The sequence below is a fragment of the Protopterus annectens genome, chromosome 2.part0 (assembly GCF_019279795.1).
Source record: "Protopterus annectens isolate FY-2018-M chromosome 2.part0, PAN1.0, whole genome shotgun sequence".
Taxonomy (NCBI): Eukaryota; Metazoa; Chordata; order Ceratodontiformes; family Protopteridae; genus Protopterus; species Protopterus annectens.
In genome coordinates, this window is record NC_056728.1 from 805,712,770 (window position 1) to 805,738,949 (window position 26,180).

General features: G+C 38.9%; 1 protein-coding gene across 2 annotated transcripts in view; it reads left to right on the forward strand.

The window, feature by feature from the left end:
- PTPRD (protein tyrosine phosphatase receptor type D) overlaps window positions 1-26,180 on the forward strand; it is a 6,523,893-nt gene that overhangs the window by 6,183,132 nt on the left and 314,581 nt on the right. For both annotated transcript variants that reach the window (XM_044061085.1, XM_044061086.1), the window contains one exon: window positions 15,421-15,630. In XM_044061085.1, the coding sequence (XP_043917020.1) occupies window positions 15,421-15,630 (210 nt within the window). The remainder of the gene's footprint in view (window positions 1-15,420; window positions 15,631-26,180) is intronic.

The window sequence follows — 26,180 nt, forward strand, 5'->3', positions numbered from 1 at the left end:
TAAGTAACAGATGCAGGAAAAGAGACCTGGTGCAAGAAAATTAGATAAAATCTAGCATACAAGATGAAGGGCAAGAAGAAGAACATGATGATGGTAATAATGAAGAAGTAGAAGCCTACAGCAGCAGATGGTTTCTTTGGGGATCTACAGAGCTGATCAAGGTATAATTCTTTGAAATGAAGTTTAATGACCACATCCTGAATGCTAAATGCTCCACCGGAGAATTCTGAAACAGTAAGCGTTCCATTTGTCACCATGCTGTTACATCCATGGTGGTAACAACATGGAGGATTATGACTGGGTCACTAATCATAACCTGTTTATTATGTATTGGAGACATAGATGTCAAAAAATTCACCTCGGGAGTTAAGCTCGAGTGGTAAATCTTGGTGTCAAGAACATATAATTAAGTGTTATGATCAGTGATATGATCAGAACCCTTTGTAGTGTATGAAGCTTCATGTACTACTAGCTACAGGGAAAAACACTGTTTTGATGGATTTCAAAGCTGTAAAACACTTAGCAGACACTGTCAGAAAGGCAGTGCGACACAGTCCGTTGCATTTACACTACTCTCATGCTGCTCAACTGCATAGATTTTCGAGGACTGTCCAAATTATTGCTGCATATTTTTAGTCTGTTCTTCATATAATCTGTGGTTTTCAGACGAACCACTGAGGACTGAAGTCACCAAATAATGACATACATTTGAGTTCAGAGTTCACAGCATTCAAAGAATGCATGCAAAACCATATCCTGTTGCTCTATCAACTTTATAAGTGTTTAGAGGAAGCTAGGGACACGATACCAGTATGGAGAGTAGGCAGAAACAAACCTTTTGTTCCGCTACTGTCATTTTCTGGTCAGTACAGGCAGATTTTACTGCCTAGCGTTAGACCCGACCTTATCTACTTAAGCCAGGGGTGATTAACATATGTTAAGGTTGGATCTTGCGCCACTATGGCACTTAGCTTGTTTGTCTTTTTCTGAATGTTGGAGTACAAGCACCACACTCCCTGTACTACAGCAGTGTTTGGCATGGCTAGGTGGAAGTGTACACCTTATGTGTGGGAAGAGGAGGGATTCATGTGTGTTATTGCTCTCATTTTTATTGCTGTCAGATGCCTTTACCTTTGCTGGTTGTGATTTTGGTATACAATACTCAGCATGTATAAGTTCAAAAGTGAACATCGTGGGATGTATTTTAGCTATCAGAAAGAAGTAAGAAGAGGCAAGGAATGTTGGAGTGAAACAGTCAAGAATCAAAATGCCAAGGCATTACTTCTGTTTTGGATTCAACAAGAAAAACTGGTGTCGGGGTCATATGGTTGAATAAGAGCACATGCATAGCTATATTCTGCAAGCTTTGCACTCCTGTCCCTTCACTGCACTGTGTCTTAACTAATATCCCTTCTAAGCCTTTGTCATAGCCACACAAACCTTTGAATAATGGCTTATATCTTTCCTCTCCATGGTCGATATGTAACTGTGGGGAAATTTCTGATAACACAGTGGGCAAGGGCATCATTGGTCATTGCATCATTTTGTTTGTTGATAGCCACTTGTAAATTGCTAACTTTAATTGACTTCGGCATCTCATATTTTTTCACAGAAGGCCTTCACTGTTCCCTTAAGAGTGTGTCAGAATAATCCCCAAGTACACAAACCCTTAGATTGCTATTTTAGCCCCCAATTCCTTTTACTCAGAAGAGATACTGCTGTGATCATTGCAGATTAACAGTGTTTTCTTACTCTGATCCCTGCAAGTTTATTCATTATTCCATATAGTGTGAAAATTACTGAGGGGGGGTTGAATTTCTTAGTCTGTTACTTAGACTGTACAGTCATCTCCACTAGTTTAATTTTAGTTTCATTGTCTCGAGCCACTATTTCCCTTATTTCTTAAAGTTCTCTAATTGCTGTTTCCTGAAGCTCAGCTGCTAGCAAAAACAGCAGGGGACATACCTGCCAGCTGCTCCAATGTAAGTTAAATACTTTTGATAATTTCCCATTTACTGTAAGTGAGGCTTTGAATCCAATGTCCAGTGTTTTCACTTTTGTAAGCACTCATGGGTCAATCCTCTTTTCTCTGAGACTTGACACAAATTTTCCTGTAACATAGTATTATATGCTATCTCCAAATCTAAACACAGGATAAAACTTGATAAGGAGTGTGATGGCCCTCCACTTGACCAGTAATCAAGGAGCCTCAATCCTTACTAATGGCAAAAGTGGGGGATGTTCACTGGGAGGATAACAGGTACACACACAGTATTTCCAGATGCAGCTCTCTGTATCAAGTGCAATTTCCTTTAAGAGCACACAGAGACCACAGTCAATCCGGAGCTAGTTTCTCCATCTTCCTCCAGATACCCAATAAGACTCCCCTCTGCCACAGATGTAGAGTTGAGATCTCAGCTGAGTGACCAAGCCAAGATCTCCAGCACCTTCTCTGTCCAACCAGTGCTTCATGTCCTTGCACAAGTAGCTGACACACACACTCTTTGAGGTTTGATTTATGCACACACACACACACACACACACACACACACACACACACACACACACACACACACACACACACACACACACACACACACACACACACACACGCATACACATGCATACACACACACACACACACACACACACACACACACACACGCACACACGCACACCTGGGAAAGGCTGGCACATGTTTACTAGCTATGCTTCCTTCTGCCCAGACTTTAAAGCAGTTTTTACTGCCACCAATCACTCCTTATTGGCTTCTTTAAGACCTTTAACAAAGGTGTCCAATCTTACTGTGTAATATTAATATTAATACAAATGGTGGTTTGACCAAGAGCGAGGCTATTAGGAGTGGCCCACACAGTGTCACCAAATAAATATGTAAGTCCTCTCAAAACTTAAATATCTCTACACAGATCAGCCACAATGTAAGGTTTAAATATATTTAATAATAAATAATAAAAGAACAAGGCAATACTAAATATGTAATCACAGTGACATCAGAGTTCAAAACCACAGGAAATATATAAAATAACATTGCAGTACAGGCTCACACAAATAAAGAAAAACATCTCAACTAAACTTCATTATATTCCTGACTGTATCTGAGAGAATTATACTGTTCCCTAGAAGCTTACTACATTAGAGCAAGACAGATGCGTGGTGAATCGATCTTGTTGTTTTCAAGTCCAAGACATAATGCAGAATGCTCTTTCTCACTAAGAGACTTCTCAAATTAATATCTAAAATATTACTGCTGGGATACCTTGCAGAATGACATAATTTCTGGTCATCTGACTTCTAGTTCCCAGACCAAAACCTCCATTGCAAGAAGCTGGCAGCATTTAACATTTACATGAAAAAATATACAAACAAGGGCTTTTCCTCAGATCTTTGGTAGATGCTGAAAGTCATAAAACAATTGCATTCCTTCATGCTTCAAAAGTTGCAATTAGTTCACTCCAAGGGCAATATAGAAAGCTTTCTAGTATAGACTCTCTGTCTGTTTCTACAATGAAAATTTGAGAGACTGCCTCTTTATGGCGTAGCCTATAAAGTGATTTAATTTTATATATTTTTTTAAAGTTTACTGGACTGAGGCTAACCTCCTGTATCCTAGTTTCCACTGTTAAAATATATACAGTTAAACAGTTACAATAGTGCATGTACATTTCTCTACATGTTCTCTTCCAGTAGGGCACACTGTGGTTATATTTCAAACACAGCACTCTGCAAATACCTTTTCAACACAAGCATCTGTACAAGCAGTTTGATATACACGTGACATACAGTTCTAATATATTTGTAACACAAAAATCTTGTGTAAATCATTTCGATATTCACCAATGACATATAATTATTTATAAAATCCCAGCAAGCTCTGCTGGCAGTATCTCCTTTCATCAAAAAGAGTCTTCCTTTTCTCTCTGTAGGTTGTCCTCCCCTGTACAACTTTCAGTACTTTATAAACCTTTCCAGATATGCAAATATAGTCACTAACAACCCTCAATGCACTGTAGACTAGACTGTTAGTTCTTCACTGAAGTTAATAAAAATGCAGACTCCAGGTGTCACGTCAAAATGGAGACTTTATAAATTCCAAACATAAAAGGATACCAGTTACTCAAATTTAAAAAGAAGTAGCAAAACAGCAGTTCCTGGTTTAAATGACCACACCTCATTGGCACCAGTACTTAAACTATTATCAGCTGAACTTTAAATAAAGAGAAATAACCAAGAAACATATTAAGGGTTATTTGGACCCCCTACTAATAAAATAGCGTTTGAGAAGGGATCTAATAGAATGATTTTAAAACTTGCATTATACACACCAAGTATGAATTTTTGCTACTTGTTTTTAAATTTGAGTATTTCCCCAATATATAAGTGTTGGTGAAGAAAGTTTGATTCACTTCATTTTTATTTTTATTGACTTATTATATCACACACTGTTTTACAGTATTTTTAGGTTGGTCGATGTATTCTGTATTGTTTTTTTGTGGTAAATCACGTCATATGCTTTAATGTAACACTGTTTCTTTAAAATTTTAAATGTTGTACAAATTGAACCATCACATGACTGCATGATTATTAAATAAAAAAAGGTTTTATAAGTCTCTGTTTTATGTGACACCTGGGGTCTGTATTTTTATTTACGTCAGTGAAGAACGAACAGTTCTACAGTGTACTGAGGGTTGATGGTGACTGTTCAATACTTAAGTCTTTTATTCATTTTACAAGTTTTCTTTTTGGCTGCATGGCATACACTAGTTATAGTTTTCCTGGTATGCATATATGACCTCTGCCATCCCTCTCATTTCTAGTTGCAAGTACTCTTTGTATAGTTTGCCATCAACTGCTAATAGCAGAATTGGATGGAAACTAGCTGTCAGGTTTGGATCTTTCCCAGTCTGGGATACCATCACTGCTAAATTCTTACTCTTGTCTTGTATTACACCCATATTTTTTGCCACATTCAGGACGACTGTGCAAGATACTCCCAGAAATGCTTACACATGGTCACTGTAAGTCCACTTATATGAAGGAATCCTCTCCTCCCAATGCCATGATTTCTACACTAATTTGCTGTAGGGACATCTCCTTTTTCATCCACTTTGCCACCTCCATAAGGAACATCTTTTCCTTTTGGAAACCCTTCCATTGCACCTTACTTCCCACATACTCTTATGGCACTAATACACTGTAAAGCGTTTGATACAATTGTTCCAGTATTAATAGTACCTTCTCCATTTTATGGTGATATCTCAGACTTTATTTTTCAGCCTCAGAACAGTGACTCTGTACCATGTGCTTTTCAACTTTTCCATTCAGTTCAGTTTCAAGAGTTCATCCTTATTTTGACATAAATATAGTTTGCCTGTAAGCAGTGTGGATTGTTTTTTTTTTGTCTAGTGCCTTTACCTGATTGTTGAGTTGTAAAAGCCGGTCTTTCAGCTGATTACCTTCATGCTGCTCTGCTTTCCTCTTAATCCTTCCTATACTTCCTTTCAGATTTTAATTCCTACTTTAGACCCTACCATTTTACTATGTTGACATAGTCCTAACCTTCTTTTTCCCACAAACGGTCTTATTTGTTGGTGTCGGTAATCATTTTTTTGCATCATCTAAAACAAAATAGGATCTGTTTTCCGCATATAACCTTTTTCTTCAGTGCCCAGAACATTTCACCTATTTGTGAACAAATAAGAGGGCAAAACAAACAGAACCCTGTTCTATATATCCTTCAGAAATTCCAGACAGAAGAATGTAGTCTGTAATCCTTATGAGCAGGAGAGAAATTAGTAAGATTATGCTGGTTTGGCTGTATATACCTTCAGTTATTGAGCAGATGTAGATTCTGGTGATCTGGATGTAGATACATCCAGCTACTGAGAAGATTTCCATTCATACATAATGTTTATAATATTTGCAATACTTATTACGTCACTAAATCCATAGGTCAATAGAACCATTCCTATTATGTACAGCTGATCACCAAGTATTAAATTATCATCCCCTCCTATAATAATAACGTGTATCCCCATTTTAATAGCAGCATTTGGGAGAGTGAGTCTGATCATTAGGCTCAGGCATTCTGATTAAGTGTACAGGCATAACGATTCACGGATCAGTAAGTCAACGCTATATTTAAAATTCTCAGTACAGTCCCACACTTCATAACCTTTCGAAGTTTTACAACAGTTTCTTCAGCCTTATTTTGTTTCAAGTGTAATTATTTTTAAGAAAAATCACATGCACTTAAAAAAGGTCATACTTATTCTTTTTACAAGGTGATTCAACCCCATGATATTACAGGATAGACATATATGTGTGAGTATGTATATATATATATATATATATATATATATATATATATATATATATATAGATATATATATATATATATATATATATATATATATACACATGTGTGTGTATGTGTGTGTGTGTGTGTGTGTGTGTGTATGTGTATGGGTGTGTGTGAGACCGTGTGCTTCATGTAGATAAAGAGTACAGCAGGCCGTTTCACTGAGGCCGCATCAACTCTCTGCAGTTGCACACCAAGCAAAACCTATGAAGCTCAAAATACTGTTTCTCTAAAGAAGTAAAACTTTAGAGAAATAAGAAATTCAAAAAAATAAAAAAAAAAAAATAGAAAAAAACATATTTAGTATTTCTTGCAGGTGGGCAGTGCATTAGGGAGTAAGTCATTTTCCTTAGTTACTTAGTATTAGAAAAAAATATCTCTTCTTTGTAGGTAGGCAGTCCTTGAGGATGTAAGTTGTCCTTCTCAGCTGCTTCACTTCTAAGTTGATTATATAGTTATTATTGCTACTGTAAATCAGTAAATGTTATTATTAAAAGGGTCAACAGTTGCTTGAGTTGAAGGGATTTGTTGTAGACAAGTGGAGGATATGATGAAAAATAAGATCATTCTAGAAGAAAATGTCAAATGTCTGATAGGCTTCATTGTTACAGGTTCCCCCCACACCTAAAGATGTAGTGAGCAAAAGAAAAGTATGCTGAAATCTAATATAATTCATACAGTATCTAATAACCTATAAAATGATCCAATCTCAGCCATAAGGATGGATGAGTAAAAATGTACAATTCTACCTGAATAAACGTCTTCTCCCACCATACTGTAGACTGCATTGTTGTTTGCAATTATTACAGCTAGAAACTCCACTGGAGACCAAAATTAATGCCGCCTCCTGCCATGAGTCTCACTGTCTAGATGTTTGCCTCATATTGTTGGTCTGTTACTCACAAAATTTATTAAGTTTTTTGGCAAATCATGGAGGATTGGAAGTCCATAAATAATGACATGCATTTGAGTTTCAAACTTCACATCTTTCAGAAAATGCATGCTAACACAAATTGTGTTATTCTAGCAGCTTCCTAAGTTTATAAGACCAATATTTAAAATCCTTACCTTTTTTGGCCTTTGCCCCCTATTATTTTAGGCTTTGTCCATACTTTTTTATGATTGAGATTTCTGGACATTCTGCCAAAATCTGGACAGTGGAAACATAATTTCTTGACAGACTCCAGTTAAAAAGGTAATTCTTGAACTAAACCCATGTACCATTTGATAAAAAATTATTTTATCGTCAAAAACATGACCTGTAAAATGGTAGTTTTAGCATTTTGAAGTAATATTCAGGACACTGACTGCACAGACTAAAGTGATGTGACACAGGGGATGTGCACTGCCATATAAATACGGACTGAGAGCGGCATTATGGCCCACTGCAAAGCCTTATAGAGAACATGGCTTTTTGGAGGTGCATGTTAACAGTGTTCTTTGAGTACAGAGCTTTAGAGACCAATAAGAGTGGTGCTACCCCACTAATTCTGTTGCTGTTCCAACAGTAGCTGAGTAAGGGTCCCAATAGTAGGTGAGTGAGGGGGTCATGTCATAGTATCTCATCAAGTTATAGTTCTGAGCAGCAGTAACTATCACTTTTGTGCCTTTTATAGCTGCACTATCTGTTATGTTTGTAACTATACCGGATGCCGATTGGAGGTTTCATTATTTATATGGGTTTTACATTATTTTATCTCATTTGTATGTTAATGATATATTCTGACAGTATATAGATGTTTGTTCAAGTACTGAATGGTTACTTTGTTCCTCTTTATATATATGAATATATTTAACATGAGGTTCATAACCCAGAGACTGCCTTTGCTATGGAATAGACTTCCCATACATGTCAAACAAAGCACCTCACTGGCCCTCTTCAAGAACAACCTTGATGAGTGGATGGGAAATAGAAAATTCACCCTGGGGATCACTCCAGTGGCTCTATACGACAGAGGCACTGGGAACTAAGGTTGGGTGGCATGATGTCAGGGTAATCCTGTGGGCTAGGCTTGTAAAGGCTCCAGGGCCATTAGCCTAGTATACACCTATGAACCTATGAATAAAGATTTTGTTGATCACTAGTATGCCTGCAGCTGTGAAAAGAGAAAGAGGGTGTTACCAAGAGATATTTGTTGTACATTGTTTTAAATGCTGGTCTACAGCTGTGAAACAGAGCAAGTTATTTACTGTCATTATGTGACTTTATGAGCCAAGCAGTTCATCAGCAAGGATTTTTAAAAGTCTTCCTGAAAGCATGTTTTCCCCTTGCTGATTTCAAAGGTGAGGTAGATACTTTGACAGCATTTCTTTTATGACCCTGGCATTCCCATGATAAAAAAAGTATTAAGCTGGTGGTCTGCATTTAAGAATTACGTGATGATTGATGCTTTGTGTGAGACAAAGTGAGACAATGACTACATATGTAAGCATTTATACATCCGCATGTGTTTGTGTGTGTGTGTGTGTGTGTGTGTGTGTGTGTGTGTGTGTGTGTGTGTGTGTGTGTGTGTGTGTGTGTCTGTGTGTGTCTGTAGCTTTATATATATATAGATATATATACATATGTATTATTTTATCCACAGGTCATTAAATATTTTGTTGCAAGAAGGCTGGACAATTCTAGTCATTATTCATTAATCATGACCACTGCAAAGCCTTCTTCATACTTAGTACATACTAAATCAAATTACTACATCATTTAATCCTTAAAAGCTCAGGAGATGTACACCATGCTTAAAAGAGACTGGAGGCAAGGCACTGTAAGAGGACAATAATGAAGCAGTTACTCTGGGGGTATTTCAGTTGTGTTACAAGTGAAGTAACAGAACCTGATCTGTCTACCATAATCTATTTTCTGGCTGCAACCTTGAATATAAGACGTCACACTACATTGCATATCATACTTTTTCACCCACTAGTAAAGTTAACAGGATACTAGTTAATACTTTTGAAGTGCTAGAAATAAAGGATCAAACCATTTGTAGCCTTATGTATAGGTGGTACTGGTCACCCAAACATCCTTCCTGGCTATAAACTGTCTGTGGTAATGATCTCATATCATAAGAGGATTGGACAAAGTGTTAAAGAGTGGTGAATCATAGAAATGGTGTGCAAGCTGCACACTGACTGTAACCCAAGGTCAGGCTTGAACTCCAGCCACTGGAGCTGTGAGGCAGCAACCACAACATTTATCACTATCCAATTATGCCACCAGACTGAGGATCAATCTGATTGGTGATGCCACTTCCCTTCCAGGGATGGTAGTAAAAGGTGGAGATTACAGTGTGTTAGAAGTTATGGCACATGGTAGTTATGGATATGGTATGATTCCTCACTCTTGAGGTAGTAACAAATAGGAAGCTGAAACAAACAAAAGAGGAAACACTGATATTCTGGGTATCTGGGTTCAACTGTTATTCAAACACAAACACACACACACACACACACACACACACGCACAATATTTATTTTTGTAGTTAATGGAAATACTAAAAAAGAAAGAAAGAAATGAACTTCCTGACTGAAAAGGCAAACAAAGCATAGGTAGAGAAATGTAAAAAATCATAAGAAGAGAATTTGGCTATTCAAAGTAAAATAATGCAGATATTTAAAAAAAAAACAAGGAAACAAAGTTATGCTTCTATCTTCTTGTACACATATGTGTGTTCTTTAAATACCTAGTATAAATATATGCTTCTGTGGAAAAAAAGAAAAAACACTTGAGAGCTTTATTTGTCCTGTAATAAGTACAAGTCTATACCTAAATACGTGAGTAAGCAAGTTTTTCTCTGTAGTTTATGTGAGACCAACAGCAGTGACTTCTACAAATTATGTCATGCATTTGTTGTTATTAAATTAAAACACTTTGAAGTGTTCTATGAAATACAAGTGAATGATCAGAAAGTGGAATCATGTAAGTTACAGGAAGAAGTAAAAATGCTTCTCCCTGATCTGTTCTACTGGTATTCCTTTGATTTCCGGAATAGCTGTTTTTGGTTGTTTTTGTGGGTTCCAGCAGTTAAACAGCACAGCTTGTTGCCCCCTGCAACTGGTGTCAGGCCTTCTCCTGTCATTCCTGATGCATTCGTATATCAAGCTTTTCATTTGAAGGGTGGCTCCCTCCATGTTTCCAGCTTGCTTTAATAATCTGTTCCATGTGTAATTGATCTCAAAAGTCAGTATTGGGTGCTGTCAGAAGTCATAAATCCATAAGGAATCTGACCTATTGAAGCCCCTGAACTATGTGTTAACTAATGCCTAATGGAGTAATTTTGTAAAGTCCACCCCGCTTACAGATTCTGTAAGCTGTTGCTGGTCAAAAGCAGCAGTGCCACAGAGTTTGGCTGAATGCAGTGTGCATAACAGTAACATGTGGATCTTTGCAGTGTGGTGGTATGCAGCATTGTATTGGAGTGCAGCTCTTTGCCTCCTCTTTTCCATTTTACTTTACTGTGCAATCTCCCCTAGTTCTGGTATGTGATAGAATCATGTGTTAAAGTCTGGCAACATGAGATACCAATAGTAGCAGGCTTCACCTGTTAGATTCCCTGCTTTTTTGTGTTTATAATACTTGCATGGGTTCATAGGTCATTACTAGGCATGCTGTCTAGAAAACCATTATGGATTATAGCCAAAATGCTCAGTTGCCGTAAAGCACTATCTGATTAAGTGACTTGCTCAAGGTCATACAATAGGCAAATGAAGGCTGATTGAGTCAAACCTTGTGCCACAGAAAGTAGTTAAGAGTTCATAGCCTTGATCCACTACACTAATTACCAGACTCCAGACATGCACAGATAAAAATGTAAACATGTATTAGGGTAGCCATCACTTTGCATTCCATGTGTCATTGACCCAAGGCATAATCATGGCCTTGGAACACAGTACCATACTGTATATGAGGGAGGTGTTTGCATTTCAATAATGCTTATTTTTTGTTGTGCATTACAAGTCTCAAACACATTGTATTTGCTAATTACACCTGTCCTTGACAGAAAAGGGAGGCATTTATACGTTTATATGTCTTGTTTCTATTATGCAATCATTAGAAACGATAAAATACATTTGTTCAAGAAAGTTATCTGGAATAGCCTTCCATTATTAGAAAGATTGCCCATGCAAATGCCACTAAACCTGTTTTTGTCCAGTTCTTTTATCCTGAAACTTGCTGTCAGTGCCCAGTTTACTACAGTACCTGTGTGATACAGAACAGACTCATTGTGTAGGGTCTTTGTGAAAATACAACATTAGAAACATGTTACTGACATGTAAGGTACATGGCAGTCTGACATGTAAGGTACATGGCAGTGCTGACACGAAAGGCACATGGCAGTGCTGACACGAAAGATACATGGCAGTGCTTACATGAAAGGCACATGGCAGTGCTGACATATAAGGCACATGGCAGTGCTGACATGTAAGGCACATGGCAGTGCTGACATGTAAGGCACATGGCAGTGCTGACATGTGAGGTACATGGCAGTGCTGACATTTAAGGTACATGTGCTATGTAAGGTACATGGCAGTGCTGACATGAAAGGTACATGACCATGCTGACATGTAAGGTACATGGCCGTGCTGACATGTAAGGTACATGGTTGTGCTGACATTAATTAATCTTGATATGCAATTCTCTGTTTTTTCCTAGTTGCCTTTTTCTTTGCTTTTAGTGGGTTTGTACCTCTCTGTTTGCAGTAATACAGATTTCAAATAAAGGCCATATTTGTGCAGAATGACTTCTACATTACTGCAGCCATTTTGGTATCAGTGTATGGCCAGGCAGTCTGACTTGCTGCTTTGATACAAAAAGGCTCCTTTGTGCGTACAAGTTGCTACTTCTGTACAGCAGCCCCCCCTCATCATACTTTCAGTACTGTCAGTCAGATGTGACTTTTTACATGAACCTCATCTAAGTTTCATCAGAGCTGAAAACAATAGCTTTTCAAGATCATCTCTGATTATCTCTGTGTGAAATGCAGTTTGTTACACAATTGGGTTTGATAGGTTTGGCTGATTTTTTTTTGCCAAAGACTGAAACCATGTCCCTGGAGATCAACCTGTTCTTCCAGAACTGGACAGTAGTGGGTTAACTAGCTATAACTTAACATCTGTCCTCTGGTCCAACTTCATTCCAGTATAAAGTGCAAAAGTCATATACATTCACTGGGGCTTAAGCTGCCTAAATATGGACTTTTTAGACCATTAGAGCTGCTAGTTGTACATTTGTTGCTTGAGAAAATCAAAGGTAATGCCATTTAAACCTTATTGCTGGGCCCACTCTCTTTTGGTATAATTAGATGACCATAGGTCATGGTATCTGGTCACTTCTTAGACTAAATGTAGAAAAACAGTTCTGAGTGGCATGCTGTAGCACACCACAGTGCAGGATATAGCATGCATCATAGAATGCAAGATAACAATAGGATTTCACAAAAATGCAGGTCCCTTTTGGATGATGACTGTCTAAAATTTGTGAGATCAAAGATAGAACACTTATGTAATGCTTATTTTATCTCATTGCCTTGTTTGTATAGTTATATATTTGGTAGCTATTGCACTGCAACTTTTATGAAATGTAATGACATTCTGAATTGCAAAGCAATAAAAAAAATGTGGCACTGTATATCATGTGTTTAGATACAAATAGAACTTGGTAGTCTTGCTGTTTGAGACAAAACACGGTATACCAATAGATGTGCTACATTTAGTTTACACAGAAGCCAGCTCTGTATGAAGAGAATTGCACTTTAGAGTGGATAGGAAACAAAACAGGCCAGAAATGTGGCATAGTTTATGTAGATAAGTCATATATGAGTGTAAAGTGGATAGTTATTTCAGTAAAGTTCAAATATAAAGCATATCCATGGAAGTCAAAACTGAATTTTTAATGTTTTGTGTGTGATTCTGTTCCCTTGTACTCAGCACATGTTCTTACATTGTACTGATATACAGGAAGCATTTAAGAGAGAAAGTTTGTCCCGCTGGACATGATTTCTGTAATGTTTCACATATTTATTCAGGAGAATTAAAGGCCTTGTACTTCTGCCTGTACATTACAATGTCTGCTGCAGCTTTGCAACAAGTTAGCACAGTGTTACCTGCTAGTACTTTTCCTACCTTAGTGTAGGTAATAATCATTTGTATTGTCATTCTGTATCTCTTGTTAAGACTTTGCATAAGCATGGATATTTCCCCATTGCAATTTTCTGATTAAATAAATGTGCCTACTTCAGCCTCATTTTTCAGACTTATGACCATTGCAGAAAGAAAGCAAGAAAAACCTACAGGATTATAATCTGGTTTACTTTCTTAACCAAGGTGTTATGTCCTTGTGACATGGATGTGAAGAATTTCACCTTCAGAGCACAACAAAGAAAAACTTAAGGGGTAAATCTTGACACCCACATTGAGAGCAGAAAATGCTTTAAGAGACCTGATACATTGTAGTGCATAAAACACTCCAATTACAGACCAAAACTTTGGAAAAGATAGGCTTATTAAGCACCATTCTGTCATTAGAAATGTAATTAATTGTTATGCACACCCCATTGTTGTTAAACAATGGTCTTGCGCTTAACAGTACACAGTAGCCACAGGAGGAGATTTTTCTCCAAGTCCTAATTAAGTGTTTAGCAGCTTTTTTGATGCTCTTCTTGTTTGTCTGCTCTCTTTGTGGCAGCAGTTAGTGCCTTACAGCTTTCTAAGCTGTAAAACAGCACTACTATACTATATTTTTTAATAATTTTTGTAGCACATGGGAGCAGGTAAAGCTTCACGGACTACCAAGAACCAGGGAAGCTGTGTTCTTAACACAGATGTTTAGATTAACAGCTTGAGAGTTACTCTCAAGATGGATTTCTTGACAGCCATTGTCTTGAACACATGCCATCCTGATTTTGATTGGTGACTTAGTTTTAATCCCCAATGTACTAATGGAGCTTTAGCTGCTTCAATTTACTGCTATTTGCAAAAAAAAAAAAAAAAAAAAGTTCAGGTGCAAGGTTGTTTGTAATATTAAACACTGTAAAATACATAGTGCTGACATTTAGACAGTAGCCAGAATCAAGTACCTCTGACAAACTAACAGCTTTAAAAGAGGATAAAAATTGTAGTCCGCTTTTTTGTGTGCATTTGTCTGTGACAGTGATAAGTGTTTTACAGCTTCTGAAAGCTTGTTGTAGATTCTTGCTATTATTCTATGGTGGATAATAATTAGCTAGACAATGCAAGAGTACAGCACAACTTTTAAAGCTAAACTTGTTATGCACCTTTTTGATATCAGAGATGTGAAAAAGAAGCTTGACATTGTCCTAGTTTTGGCCATGTAATAGAAAATGTTTTCCTTAAGGCACTGCCCTCACAACACACGTAACGGTAACCACCTAATAAGCATTTTAATGGCATGGCTGTCCCCTAGAGAAAACACCTGTGCATGCATGATGTACATCAAGGCATACAACTCACATGTGCATGCTTATGAAGTTCAGAAGTCTGAATGTCACCAAGTATCTAAAATGTGAGTTAGTTATACTAGCTTTGAAAATAGTTACACTTCTCATTATAGGCCTGGTCAGAATGTTTCTTAGTGTCTGTGCTCTGTTCTGCAGTTACATTTGCAGGTGAATTAATGTGTATCCTAGATAAATTTAATTAATTTAATCTGCTGATGTTGCTAAAGCAGATGGTGGCAGTAAAATAAGAGACTTGTATCAGAAGATGTCTGTTGTGTTTCTCCCTCTCTCTGTCTCCGTCTCTCTCTCTCTAATACCATTTTTGTTTGGCAGCATCACTAAATTCACCTCCTGGGGCATTCTAGATGTACATATAGGGCAGAAGATTACAGCTAATACTGTCTAAAAAGGGGAATGTAGAGGGTAAACAGTATGGATATTTTTCGCCTTAGATTTTCAAATCTCTCCTGTATTCAATGAAACAAGTTTATTTAGGCTGAGATTCACAATTTTTTTTAGTGATTGATTGATTGATTGATTGATTGATTGATTGTACAGCAAGTAGCTCATGATTTCCTTATTTTATAGCTGATTAAAGAAATCACCAGGAAACGCAGAAGCATCCGTTTGAGAAGGGAGCTTGACCTAAAGCCATATATTGCAGCTCATTTTGGTGTCCTTCCGACTGAATTCACCCTTGGTGACCAGAAAGTTTATGGAGGCTTTGAGAACAAGCAGCTCTTAGGAGGGCAGGAATATGTATTTTTTGTTCTGGCTGTGATGGAGCATTCTGAACTGGTAATGCTTTATTTTATTTTCTCTTGCTTAATTGTTGATTGCCTTTGCAATGTGTCATTATTTTTTAAAATACTAAATGCATGCAGTTTGGTGTTCCCCGTTCTAACACATAACAAAAGCTTTTCCTTACCTGTCAAAGTTAAATAAAAGCTAGATTTAAAATTGTAATTCATGTCATTGCTGAGAAGTTGTGTTAGCTGATAGTAGTGATATCAGCTGAATTCATTAGAAGTGTATATTAAATATGATGTTGCTTTGGGTCATGCCACATTTTGCTTTGTTATCACATTAATTGTCAGCTTCTGAAAACTGCAGTAAGTCTTCAGGAAAGTAACATATGGCTCTCTTTTGAGGCATGCAGAATAAGAAAAGTAATTATATTTGATTGTTACAGCTTAGTGAATTGTACCTATAATGATGATAGTATTAGAAACAACGTGTTGATAGAAAAGAAAGATTTGATTTTTTTTATTTGGTATGTTTAATTACTGACAAATTTGTTTTGTGCATGCAACATACCTATTTATAAACTATACACATGCATATATAAGACAGTATTCAGAATTGTGTGAAATGCTATTTAGTGCAATCAGGAGTTATTTTGAACATGAATGAGTTTCATGTACTGAGGCTAATTTTGCTACATAAGAATTTAAACTAACTGGTTTTGTATTAATGTTTATGTAGCAAATTATTTGAAACTATTAATGTTTAAAAATCAACCAACTGCTGCAAATAGTGCTTCACATAGAAATATTCATTATCTGAATAATCCGGTAGATATATAGATTACAGACATATGCACACACACACACACACACACACACACACACACACACACACACACACACCTACACACCTATGGGCAATTTAATTGATCACCATTTTGTCAATGGCACAGCAGGTGAAGAAGTGAAGCTTCACTCAGAAGGCACCCCAGCTAAAGATCAACCCAGAGAACCAAGCCCTGTCAGGCAGTAACATTGACATGTATGCAGCAGGGCCACCTCTCTGTCTGTGCTCTCTCTTACTCTCTTATAGGTTCATAGGTGTGTACTAGGATAATGGCCCTGAAGCCTTAACAAGCCTAGCCCATAGGAGTACCCTGGTATCATGCCAATGACCTTATTTCCCAGTGCCTCTGTCAAGTAGAACCACTGTAGTGATCCCCGGGGTGAATTTTTTATTTCCCATCCACTCATGGAAAGTCTATTCCATAGCATGGGCAGTCTCTGAGTTATGAACTTGTCCCTCCAGCTTGTTCTGTTCCTGCTTTCTTTCTGTCAGTGTGGTTAATGCAAACTCTCTGGGAGTAACATTATACAGGTTAGGTTGCAAAGTGCGGGTAAACCATTCTTCCTTTTGAAGAATGCATCATATCTCTACCAGTGTCAGTATGTCCTTAAACTGTGAGAGGTTGACACTGATGCTAATAGCATTATAGTCACCTTTGATGGTACCGTCTCACATGGAGATACCTAGTGCTCGCTTCAGACAGCCAGAAATTCTTTGTGCACCTGGTGAAATGATTATGACAGGATATAGGTTCATAGGTTCATAGGTAGGTACTAGGGTATCTGCCCGAGGGCATTTATAAACTTAGCCACTGTGTGTCAGCTTTCGCCACCCATTGATTAATTAACTGACCCTCTGTCAAGAAGAGCCAATGAAGTGATCCCAGGGGTGTATTTTCTGTTACCCATCCACTCGTCAACATTTCTCTTGAAGAGTGTTAGTGAGGGGCTCTGCCTAATGTAGTTAGGAATTTGTTCCAAAGCTTGGGGAGTCTCTGTGACAGGAATCTATCCCTGCAGCATGTTCTATTTATTGTTGTGGTGAGGTTTAGCTCACTAGAGTGAGTGGCTCGCAGTGACTTGGATTTCTTTATGTGGAGCATGTCCATCAATTCTGAGTTGGACATGGCTTTGTAAGTCAGGCAGAGATCACCTCTGAGTAAGCGATATGTCACTGAGTACAGCTGGAGTTTTTACAGTCGGGCTGCATAGGACAGATGTTTGAGGCCAGTAATCCTCTTGGTGAGGTACTTTTGTGGTCTTTCCAGCTATTAGAAGTGTCTTGTGAGGTACATCCCAAATGGGGCATTGTACTCTATGATGGGTCTGATGAGTGACAAGTAGAGGGGCACTATAACCTCTTTATTTCTAGATGCGAACCCTTAAGTAATTAGATGGGCTACATAAAAGGATTTCCTAACTACTTTGGCAATATGATTGTCAAAGGAGAGATTACTATTTACCTGGATCCCCAGATCTCTTATTACCTCTTCTGTATTAAGGGGGCTGCCACCTATGTGGTAATTCATGGGTGTTTTGTTTTTCCCAAACGGGATGACTATGCATTTTTTTGGCATTTAGCTTGAGACCATGACTTTGACACCAGGTGTCCGTCTCAGTAAGGCCCTTTTGGAGAATGTCCATGTCAGCCGGAGAGTCAATTATGGCTCCCAGTTTGCAGTCATTGGAGAACTTGGTTAGCTATAGTCCTCCTGTGTTTGCCTGTACTTTTGAGAAGTATATGCCGAACAGTAGGGATCCCAGGACCAAGCCTTGTGGGACTCCACTTGTGACTGGTTTAGAGTCGGACCTGGAGCCCACTATTCTTACCATGTGAGTTCTGTCTGTAAGCCAGTTGGCAACCCATCTCGTGACATAGGGGTTTATGTTCAGGCTGGTGAGTTTTTCTATAATTTCCGACTGGGGAATGGTGTCAAAAGCTTTGGTGAGGTCAAGGTAGGCTGTGTGAAATACCTTTCCCTCATCTATGGCTTTGGTGACTGTCTCAAAGAAGTCAACCAGATTTAGTAGGCATGATCTGCCCTTAACAAAGCCGAACTGGGTCAGGTCAAGTGTTTGGAGGTTCCCAATGTCTTTGTTAATGAGTTCCATGATGATGTGCTCCATAGCCTTGCAGACCAGGCTAGTCAGGCTTATGGGGTGATAGTTACCAGAGTCAGTTGTGGCCCCTCCTTTGTGGAGTGGAATAACTGTTGCTGTGTGCCATTCTATGGGCATGTAGCCTGTGGAGAGCCTGAGGTTGAACAGTGTGTTTAGGTGGGGGGTAAGTTTGTTCTGTAGTTCGTGCAAGACGCAGCCTGGGACACCATCTGGCCTCATTGATGCTGTGCTTTTGGCTTTTGAAAGAGCTGTTTTCAACCTGTGCATCTGTGATTTCCAGGACACTACACTTTTCTGGTATTGTTGTGGGCCCTTTTTGGGGTGAAGTTTGCCCTGAATCTGCCAGGATGTTGGCAATATCAGTGGGTTCAGTATATTTTGTGCTATTTTGCACTAGCTCAGAGCATATCTGCAAGTTGTCACTTAGATTCTTGACATACATAAAGAAGGCTTTGTGGTTATCTTTCGAATCCTTGGCTATTTTTCTTTCGAAGTTAGCCTTGGAGGATTTTAGGAGGGACCTTAGTTTCTTACTTATACTGATCAGGGATGTCTTTCCTTCTTGGGATTTGCATTTTTTTCTGAACTAGTTTCCTCCTTCTATTGTATAGCCTGTTTATGGCAGGGGTACACCAGACTGGTTTCCTTCTCTTAGGGGAGTGAGTCTTGGTTTTGCTAGGGATGGCATGATCCATGCATCCTTGTAGGTGCTCATAGAGTGCATTTGTAAAGGTTCCTGTATCTTGGACACTGTTATCCTTTAGCGTGGTGGCTGTGAAACCTACCACTTCTGTCTTAAGTAAGGTGAAGTTTGCTATAGAAATGTTTTTCACTGTGGTTTCCTTGGTTGGAGGTGGTGGTGTGGTGTGGACATCCAGAGTGATTAGTTTATGGTCTGATCTAACCAGTGACGGGTTGACCTCCAGTGTGGAATACCTGATGCCCATGTTGGTGATGACCAGGTCCAGTATGTTTTCACCTCTGGTAGGGAAGTTTACCATCTGATCTAGGGCATTTGAGTTGATAAATTCCAGGAAGCGCTGGACCTGGGAGTTTGTACCCGAGTAGTTTTTCCCAGTTAATGGTAGGTAATTGAAATCACCCGATATCAGGGTGTTCGAAATGACCGTCATGTTTTCCAGTGTCTCCAGAAAGGTGGAGTGGTGGTCCTGGGTCATGGAGGGTGATCTGTAGTAGGCCACAATTTGCATTGCAGATTTGCCTGATGTTAGCTGCACATGGATGATCTCAGAAGTATCATGCTGCGCCACTAACCTGGAGGTGTAGGTATCCTTGATGAATATGGATTCACCCCCTCCTTTTGTGTTTCGGTCCATGTTCTGTGGTCAAAATGTGTGGTATGAGTTGTAGCCCGGTAGTGCTGGGGTGCTCTGTGGAGCCTTGAACCAAGTTTCAGTTACTGCACAGATGTCAACATTCTCCATACTGAGGAGTGCTTCGAGTGCATGCATTTTGAGATTTAAACTCCTGGCGTTGAGTAGCATAACCCTCATTTTTTTATTTGTGCTGTTTACGGAGGTGAGTTTGACTTTTGAGCATTGCCTAAAAAAGGCACTATGGGGGCAGCAAGAGCCTTGGCCAGTATTGAAAGCCTAGGAGTGACAGGTGCAAGTTGTCTCTTGTGAAGCAACGAGGCCTGTCGAGCATGTCGTCCCAGGCTGACAGACACTGGATCCCCTTTGAATGACACCAGAAGCTTAGCCAATTGTTGAAATTGATAATTTTTTCTTTATACTGCGGTATCATTCTTGGTGAGGGCAGGATGCTACTCAGGGTCAGGGTCATACCCGCCTGGGCTACATGATCAGAGAGCTCTTCCATGTCTCTTTTCATGTAGTCCAGGGAGGTACGTCTCAGGTCATTCACACCAACATGAACAATGACAGAGTCATATTTGTACTTGTTCTGGCGTGACCTGAGTGCTTGTGTTATGTGGCGGATTCTGGCTGCCGACAGACAGCTAACAGTAACCTTCTCCTTGTCCAGCCTAGTGAGTGGGACATCAGTGTGTCTTACTATAGAGTCGCCTATTACTAGTGTGTTAGGTATGTTATTTCGCCTTAAGGAATGTTGGAATAACAGCTGACTTTACACTGTTTCGGTTGGCTGAACTAGAAGCAACACAAATCTGTTGGTCTGTCATTGAGAATGTGGAGAAATAATTCTCCACTACATGGGTGTTCACCAGTAGTCTTAACTATGGTATTCTCTCCATGGAAGGCAAATTGCTGTTTATTCCCTTTCTTTCTTTTTTTTTTCAGTGAGGGTTTTTCTGTTAACAAATTGATGCTAGATTTCCCATCTGCAGCTGCCTTTTGCTAGAGGATACTTTGTCAGCAGTTGAAAAGTACCAGTCAGCTATCTGGTGGCGTAACACTGAACTTGGGGGGGGGGGTGCTGCTTCTAGTGTTTCTTCTATAATGTGTCCAATGGTGGATCTAGGAATTTGCAGAAAAGGGGGAGCAGTCAAGAAGGCAGACCACTGCAGGAGTTTTGGAAGACAGAACAATAGGGGGAGGCGAGGATTAAATGAGGAAATTATATGACATACTTTCAGCTGAGAATTTACTTTGTTTATAATGTTTTCTGTATGCTTTTTAAAATGTTAGCTGAGGCTTGATGTCAGCCGTTTGGGAATTGAAATTGCATGAAGTGCAGCTGTTGTATCTATGGCATTTTATTTACACAAGGTAGTCTGGCATAACTTTGCAAAAGTTTGTACAAATCCGATTCAAATGTATTATTTGTTTTGCCAGCTTACTGCCTCTCTTGTTGTTGCTGTTTTTATTGTTACTTTTTGATGAAGGTCAAAACCACTGTTAAAAGCATTACTGTATATGAAATGTCTCAGTCCAAAACACAGTCATATTCAGCATGCCCAAAAATCACAATACCAGATAGCTTCTTTGTTTTGGCATACTGCACAACAGCACTCTTCCTTTTTTGTTGAATCCATATATGAAACCCACATTTTTCAGTTCAACAATGGCAAAGGTTTAGATGAAACCATAGTATTGTACTGTATGTGTTAGTGTTGTAGCTGCTGGTAACAGTGGTATGCATAAGGTCCTTTAGAGACATTAATCTAGTATTTACCTGTGGACCTCAAAGGTATTATCTCCCGTTGCATTCCAAATAACTACAAATCTGATGTTGTCATTTTCATTTATTCCTTGGATCCAACTCAGCCACTTTCTTTAGATTCTAGGATCTGACTCTTGACTTTCCCCCTTACCCATAATTCCCCTGACTACTGCATTACCTCAGATCTCATTTGCCACTCTTCAAGATTGGATGAAATTGCGATTTCTCAAGCCCTTAGTGGGTTTTGGTGAGTGCATAAATTTATATTTCTTCTCCGTTATCTCATTTTCCTTATAATAGTTTATAATATCTCCTTTACCTCTTTTCTAAACTTTCTAAACCTTTTAAGGTTCTTTTTTGCTAATCTTAGCTACCATTATTGGTAACTTTTCTACCTCTAATACCTCGTCTTAAGGTAGTCCTTTGTCATAATATTGTTGGTATTAAGACTTCACTTTATCTGTCTTTGTTCTGATAACTGTTTAAAAAAAAGAAAACGTAGTTTTTGTGGATACTTCGTTTGTGATTTTGCAGTGTGGCTGCTAAGCCTACTGGGTTCAAAAAGTGCACTTCCTGTGGGCATAAGATCCCCAACTCTGATATCTATAGGGAATGTGTTTATTTTGTAGGCCCAGCACACTTGGACACCTCCTGCTCCATTTCTGCAGCATTTAATGCTTGGGGCATTAATGAAAGGAGAAATAAACATCTTAAAAAGCCTCTGTGAAGTCCTTCCTCTGGGCCAGTGATCAAGAAGCCTTAGTCCTCACCCCTGAGACCAGTGGGGAATGTTCACTGTGGGGAAAAATGGACACACATAATATTTTCAGATGCAGTCCTCTCCACCAAGTATGGTTTCTGTTAAGAGCACACAGAGAATGCACCCTCCAGTCCTGGGGCTGGGCTTACTCTCAAGGCCCCAGATAAGACTACCCACTGACCACTTGAGAGCTGAGTCCTTAGCCAGGTGTTCCAAGCCAAGTCCTCCACCACCATCTCAGTGAAATCAGTGCTCTCAGTGTAGCTGTTCAAAGTAGTTGTCACACGCACTCTTTGAGATTTGATTTTCACACACACATGCCTGGGAAAGGCTGGCACAGCTTACCTGCTCTGCCACCTCCACCCATACTATAAGGTAGATTTGCACCACCAGAACACCTGAAGCTAGCTACTTTAAGGCTCTTACTGGAGTACCCAATTACACTTATTAAAATTAATGCTTATGCAAGTGGTAGTATTTAACCAAGCAGACAGACTTTCAGGAATATGGAGCCACAGTTCCACTAAATAAATCAAGTACTCTCAAAGGTTAAATATTTTTTGAAAAGACCAGCCACAATGAAAGGTTTAGATATATTTAATAATAAATAATAAAAAAACTACATGAAAATACTGTACATCTATTTGCAATAAATACAAGAGTTTCAATCACAGAAATATAAAAAAACAACACAGATGGAAAGACTCAGAGAGATACAGAAAAAACAACATTAACTAATCTCATTGTATTTTTTAACTGTCTGAAGAATTACTGTTCCTTAGTGTGTAGTCAAGACTAACCCAATTTTTATAGGCACAGCCATATTTGCTGAATGTTCCTCCTGTGATAACAAGCATAAAGGGCAGTTGTTTATTAGGGAGGTTCCCCTGGCAGCACAGGGTCAAAGCTTTTGTGCCCTATATCTGCAGCATATTTTGACAGTAGATACCTTTAGAGGACTGTAACCCCTTTATGTACATGAGGTCACAGCAGTGAACTCTGCTGCAAATGGCAGTAAAACAATCTCAGAATATTTGATTCATTAGTGTATTGGACCTCTTCCTACATATGTGTAGTGTTTTTTCACCATACCTGGAAGGAAGATTTTGCAAGAGCTTTCTAGTGCACAAAGGTTTATATCAGCTCTTGATATTGTTCTTTATCTTTTATGCTCTTCTGGACTCACAGGCTTAATATCTATGTAGTGCTCAGAATTGTGAATGTCCCCTTTGTTCTATAAATTGGCACTAGAGTGCACATTGTCCAGCTGTCTGGGACACACCATCCCCTCCATACTGCTATACTACCCTCAGGAACCATGTCTCACCTAATTTACCAAACATCTTGATCATATTAACTGTCACTACATCTGAACCTGCTACTCTCTGTCTCACTCTCTCTTTCTCTGACTTAAATTTTCTTACTGCTGTTTCTTTGTCTTCTAGGGTGGGGTCTTCTTCCTTTTCCATTGTAGACTGCGACTGGAACAGTACAGCTTTTTTTTCATTCAGTAGCTGCTGGAAGTATTCTTTCTATGTGCTTTAATGTTATATGGACTGGTGAGCAAGTTGTTGTTGGCCTTCCTTATACCTGATGACTACTTTCTTTATCCTTCTGCCGTTGCCCTTCAGCCTGACAGACCTTCTTTGAGCCATCTGCTGAGTCTCTTTACAGAAACTGATAAAGATCATCTAATGACTTGCTCTTTGACATTGTGACTGCTGACTTAGCCTGTTTGTTAGACAACCAGTATTCCTTCATAGCCTGGTCTGTCTTTTCTATCTCCCACTTTTTCCCGCATGCCTTTTTTTATAACTTCCTAGACTTCTGCATTCTACCACCATCTTTCCTTATGTACCTTATTTCCAAACTTGCCTCATTCACATATTTGTTCTATAGTTTTTTTACATGCTGTTTTAAGACATTCCCATTCTTCTTCGATTACACCAATTTTCTGTTCTTCCTGAGGTGCTAGAGCCCTCATTACTTCCTTGAACATTTGTTATTTAACTCAGTCATCTTCCAGGTCATAAAGACTTTTAGAGCCTTCTGTGATCATTGCTTACAGCTGATTGTGACCACAAGTCGTTTATACTGTGGACGATTGCAAAAATCAACCCCACTGAAACAATCTCTAATTCTAACTCTGGTGCCCTTTCTTTATTAGTATGAAGTCTACATGAGTGGTATGTTGACCACTCTTGCATGTGATCTTGTGTCTATCTCTCTTGCTGAACCTTGTGTTGGCCACCATTAACCCATTCACCAGCCAGATGTCTAGAATGACATTATTCCTTTTGTCCAACCTATTTGCACTCAGGCAGTCTTCATATCCTGTTGTGTCTAAACCTATATGAGTATTCAAGTCTCCCATTATCAACACCAAATCATGTTGTCCTGTTTTGTCTAGAAGGTCATGCTATTGCTGCTTTGAAGGCTCTCTCCTCCACATCATCACAACCATACTGAGGGGCACAGGCCTGTTACTGCTACATCTTTACATTACAGTCTGATTACCATGAATCTGCACTAATTCTGTTGACATCCCTCACTGTCTTCATAAGACTTTACCTCATCACAGTTCTTAGACCATTTCTATTCTGTCCTCTTCTTTAGTAGTAGTGTCTGGATCCCAAGCCAAATAGCTTTGCTGCACTGCCCTTCCATCTTGTCTCCTGGATACACGGGATGTCCAGTCTACTCTTTACTGTCATGTTATCCACTTCCAACTTGCATCTTATCAGTGAACCTATATTCAGCACAGCAATACTTAGTTAATTTTTTGCAGGCTGATTGGTTTTATGTCCTGATTTTACTCATTAGCGCTATCACAGGTAATCCAGGCTAGGTGACTGGACACCAGCTGACCAATAGCTCATTGACCCATGGCCACTGGGCTTTATGGCAGGCACACACTAGCCAATGAGGTCATTTAGCTCCCTTTCACTATTAGTGTGGGTCTCTGGCATAGATCAGAGTAGGCTAGGTCCTCAACCCATGTATCATGGGCAAATACCATGCCCATTTTTGGTGACATCAGTCAAAGTGACTAAATCACCCAAGTCCAATTTCAACACAGTATGCAGTCTGTTAGCCAGGATCATCTGTATAGAGGATACTGCATACTACAGTTGATTACTAAAGTGGTTGGTCAACACATCTCATCCCCTGATCGGTGCTACCTAGAGTTTGTGCTGGTGCCCATGACTCCATTTAAATGGATGTGAGCTTGAGTGAGAACACCCAGTATGTTTTTTTGACTATATTTTCATTTGTTTCAACTTCATAGGTTTATAGTTAAGTACTAAGCTAGCTGTCCTTTTGGACCATTTTAAGACTAACCAATTCTCCCTTAGTGAGAATCAAACCATGTAGCCTTTTATGTGAGGTAAACACCTTAACCATTATGCCAGCTCCCAACCCCAAAGTTGACTCTGGTGGGACTCGCACCCCAACCTTTGAATGCCTTTTACCAATTTACAAAAAGTCCAATGCCCTATTAAAAAAAGTATTCATCCACTTATATGATCTAGTGTCATATGTGTAATTAGAATGAAACACATCATAAGAAGAAGGCATTTTGTCTTTATTGATAATGGTTCTCCAGTAATTTTGCATTTGTATGTAGACACACTGGCATAGTTGTGATGTCTGGATAGATCCATTGCTTGTGGAGATTTTTGTCCCACTAAAAGTCAGGCCTTTGCTGTCAACAGTAAAGCACCAAAAAGTCACTGGAGTGTAGTACATGAGGATTGGCATTTATTTAT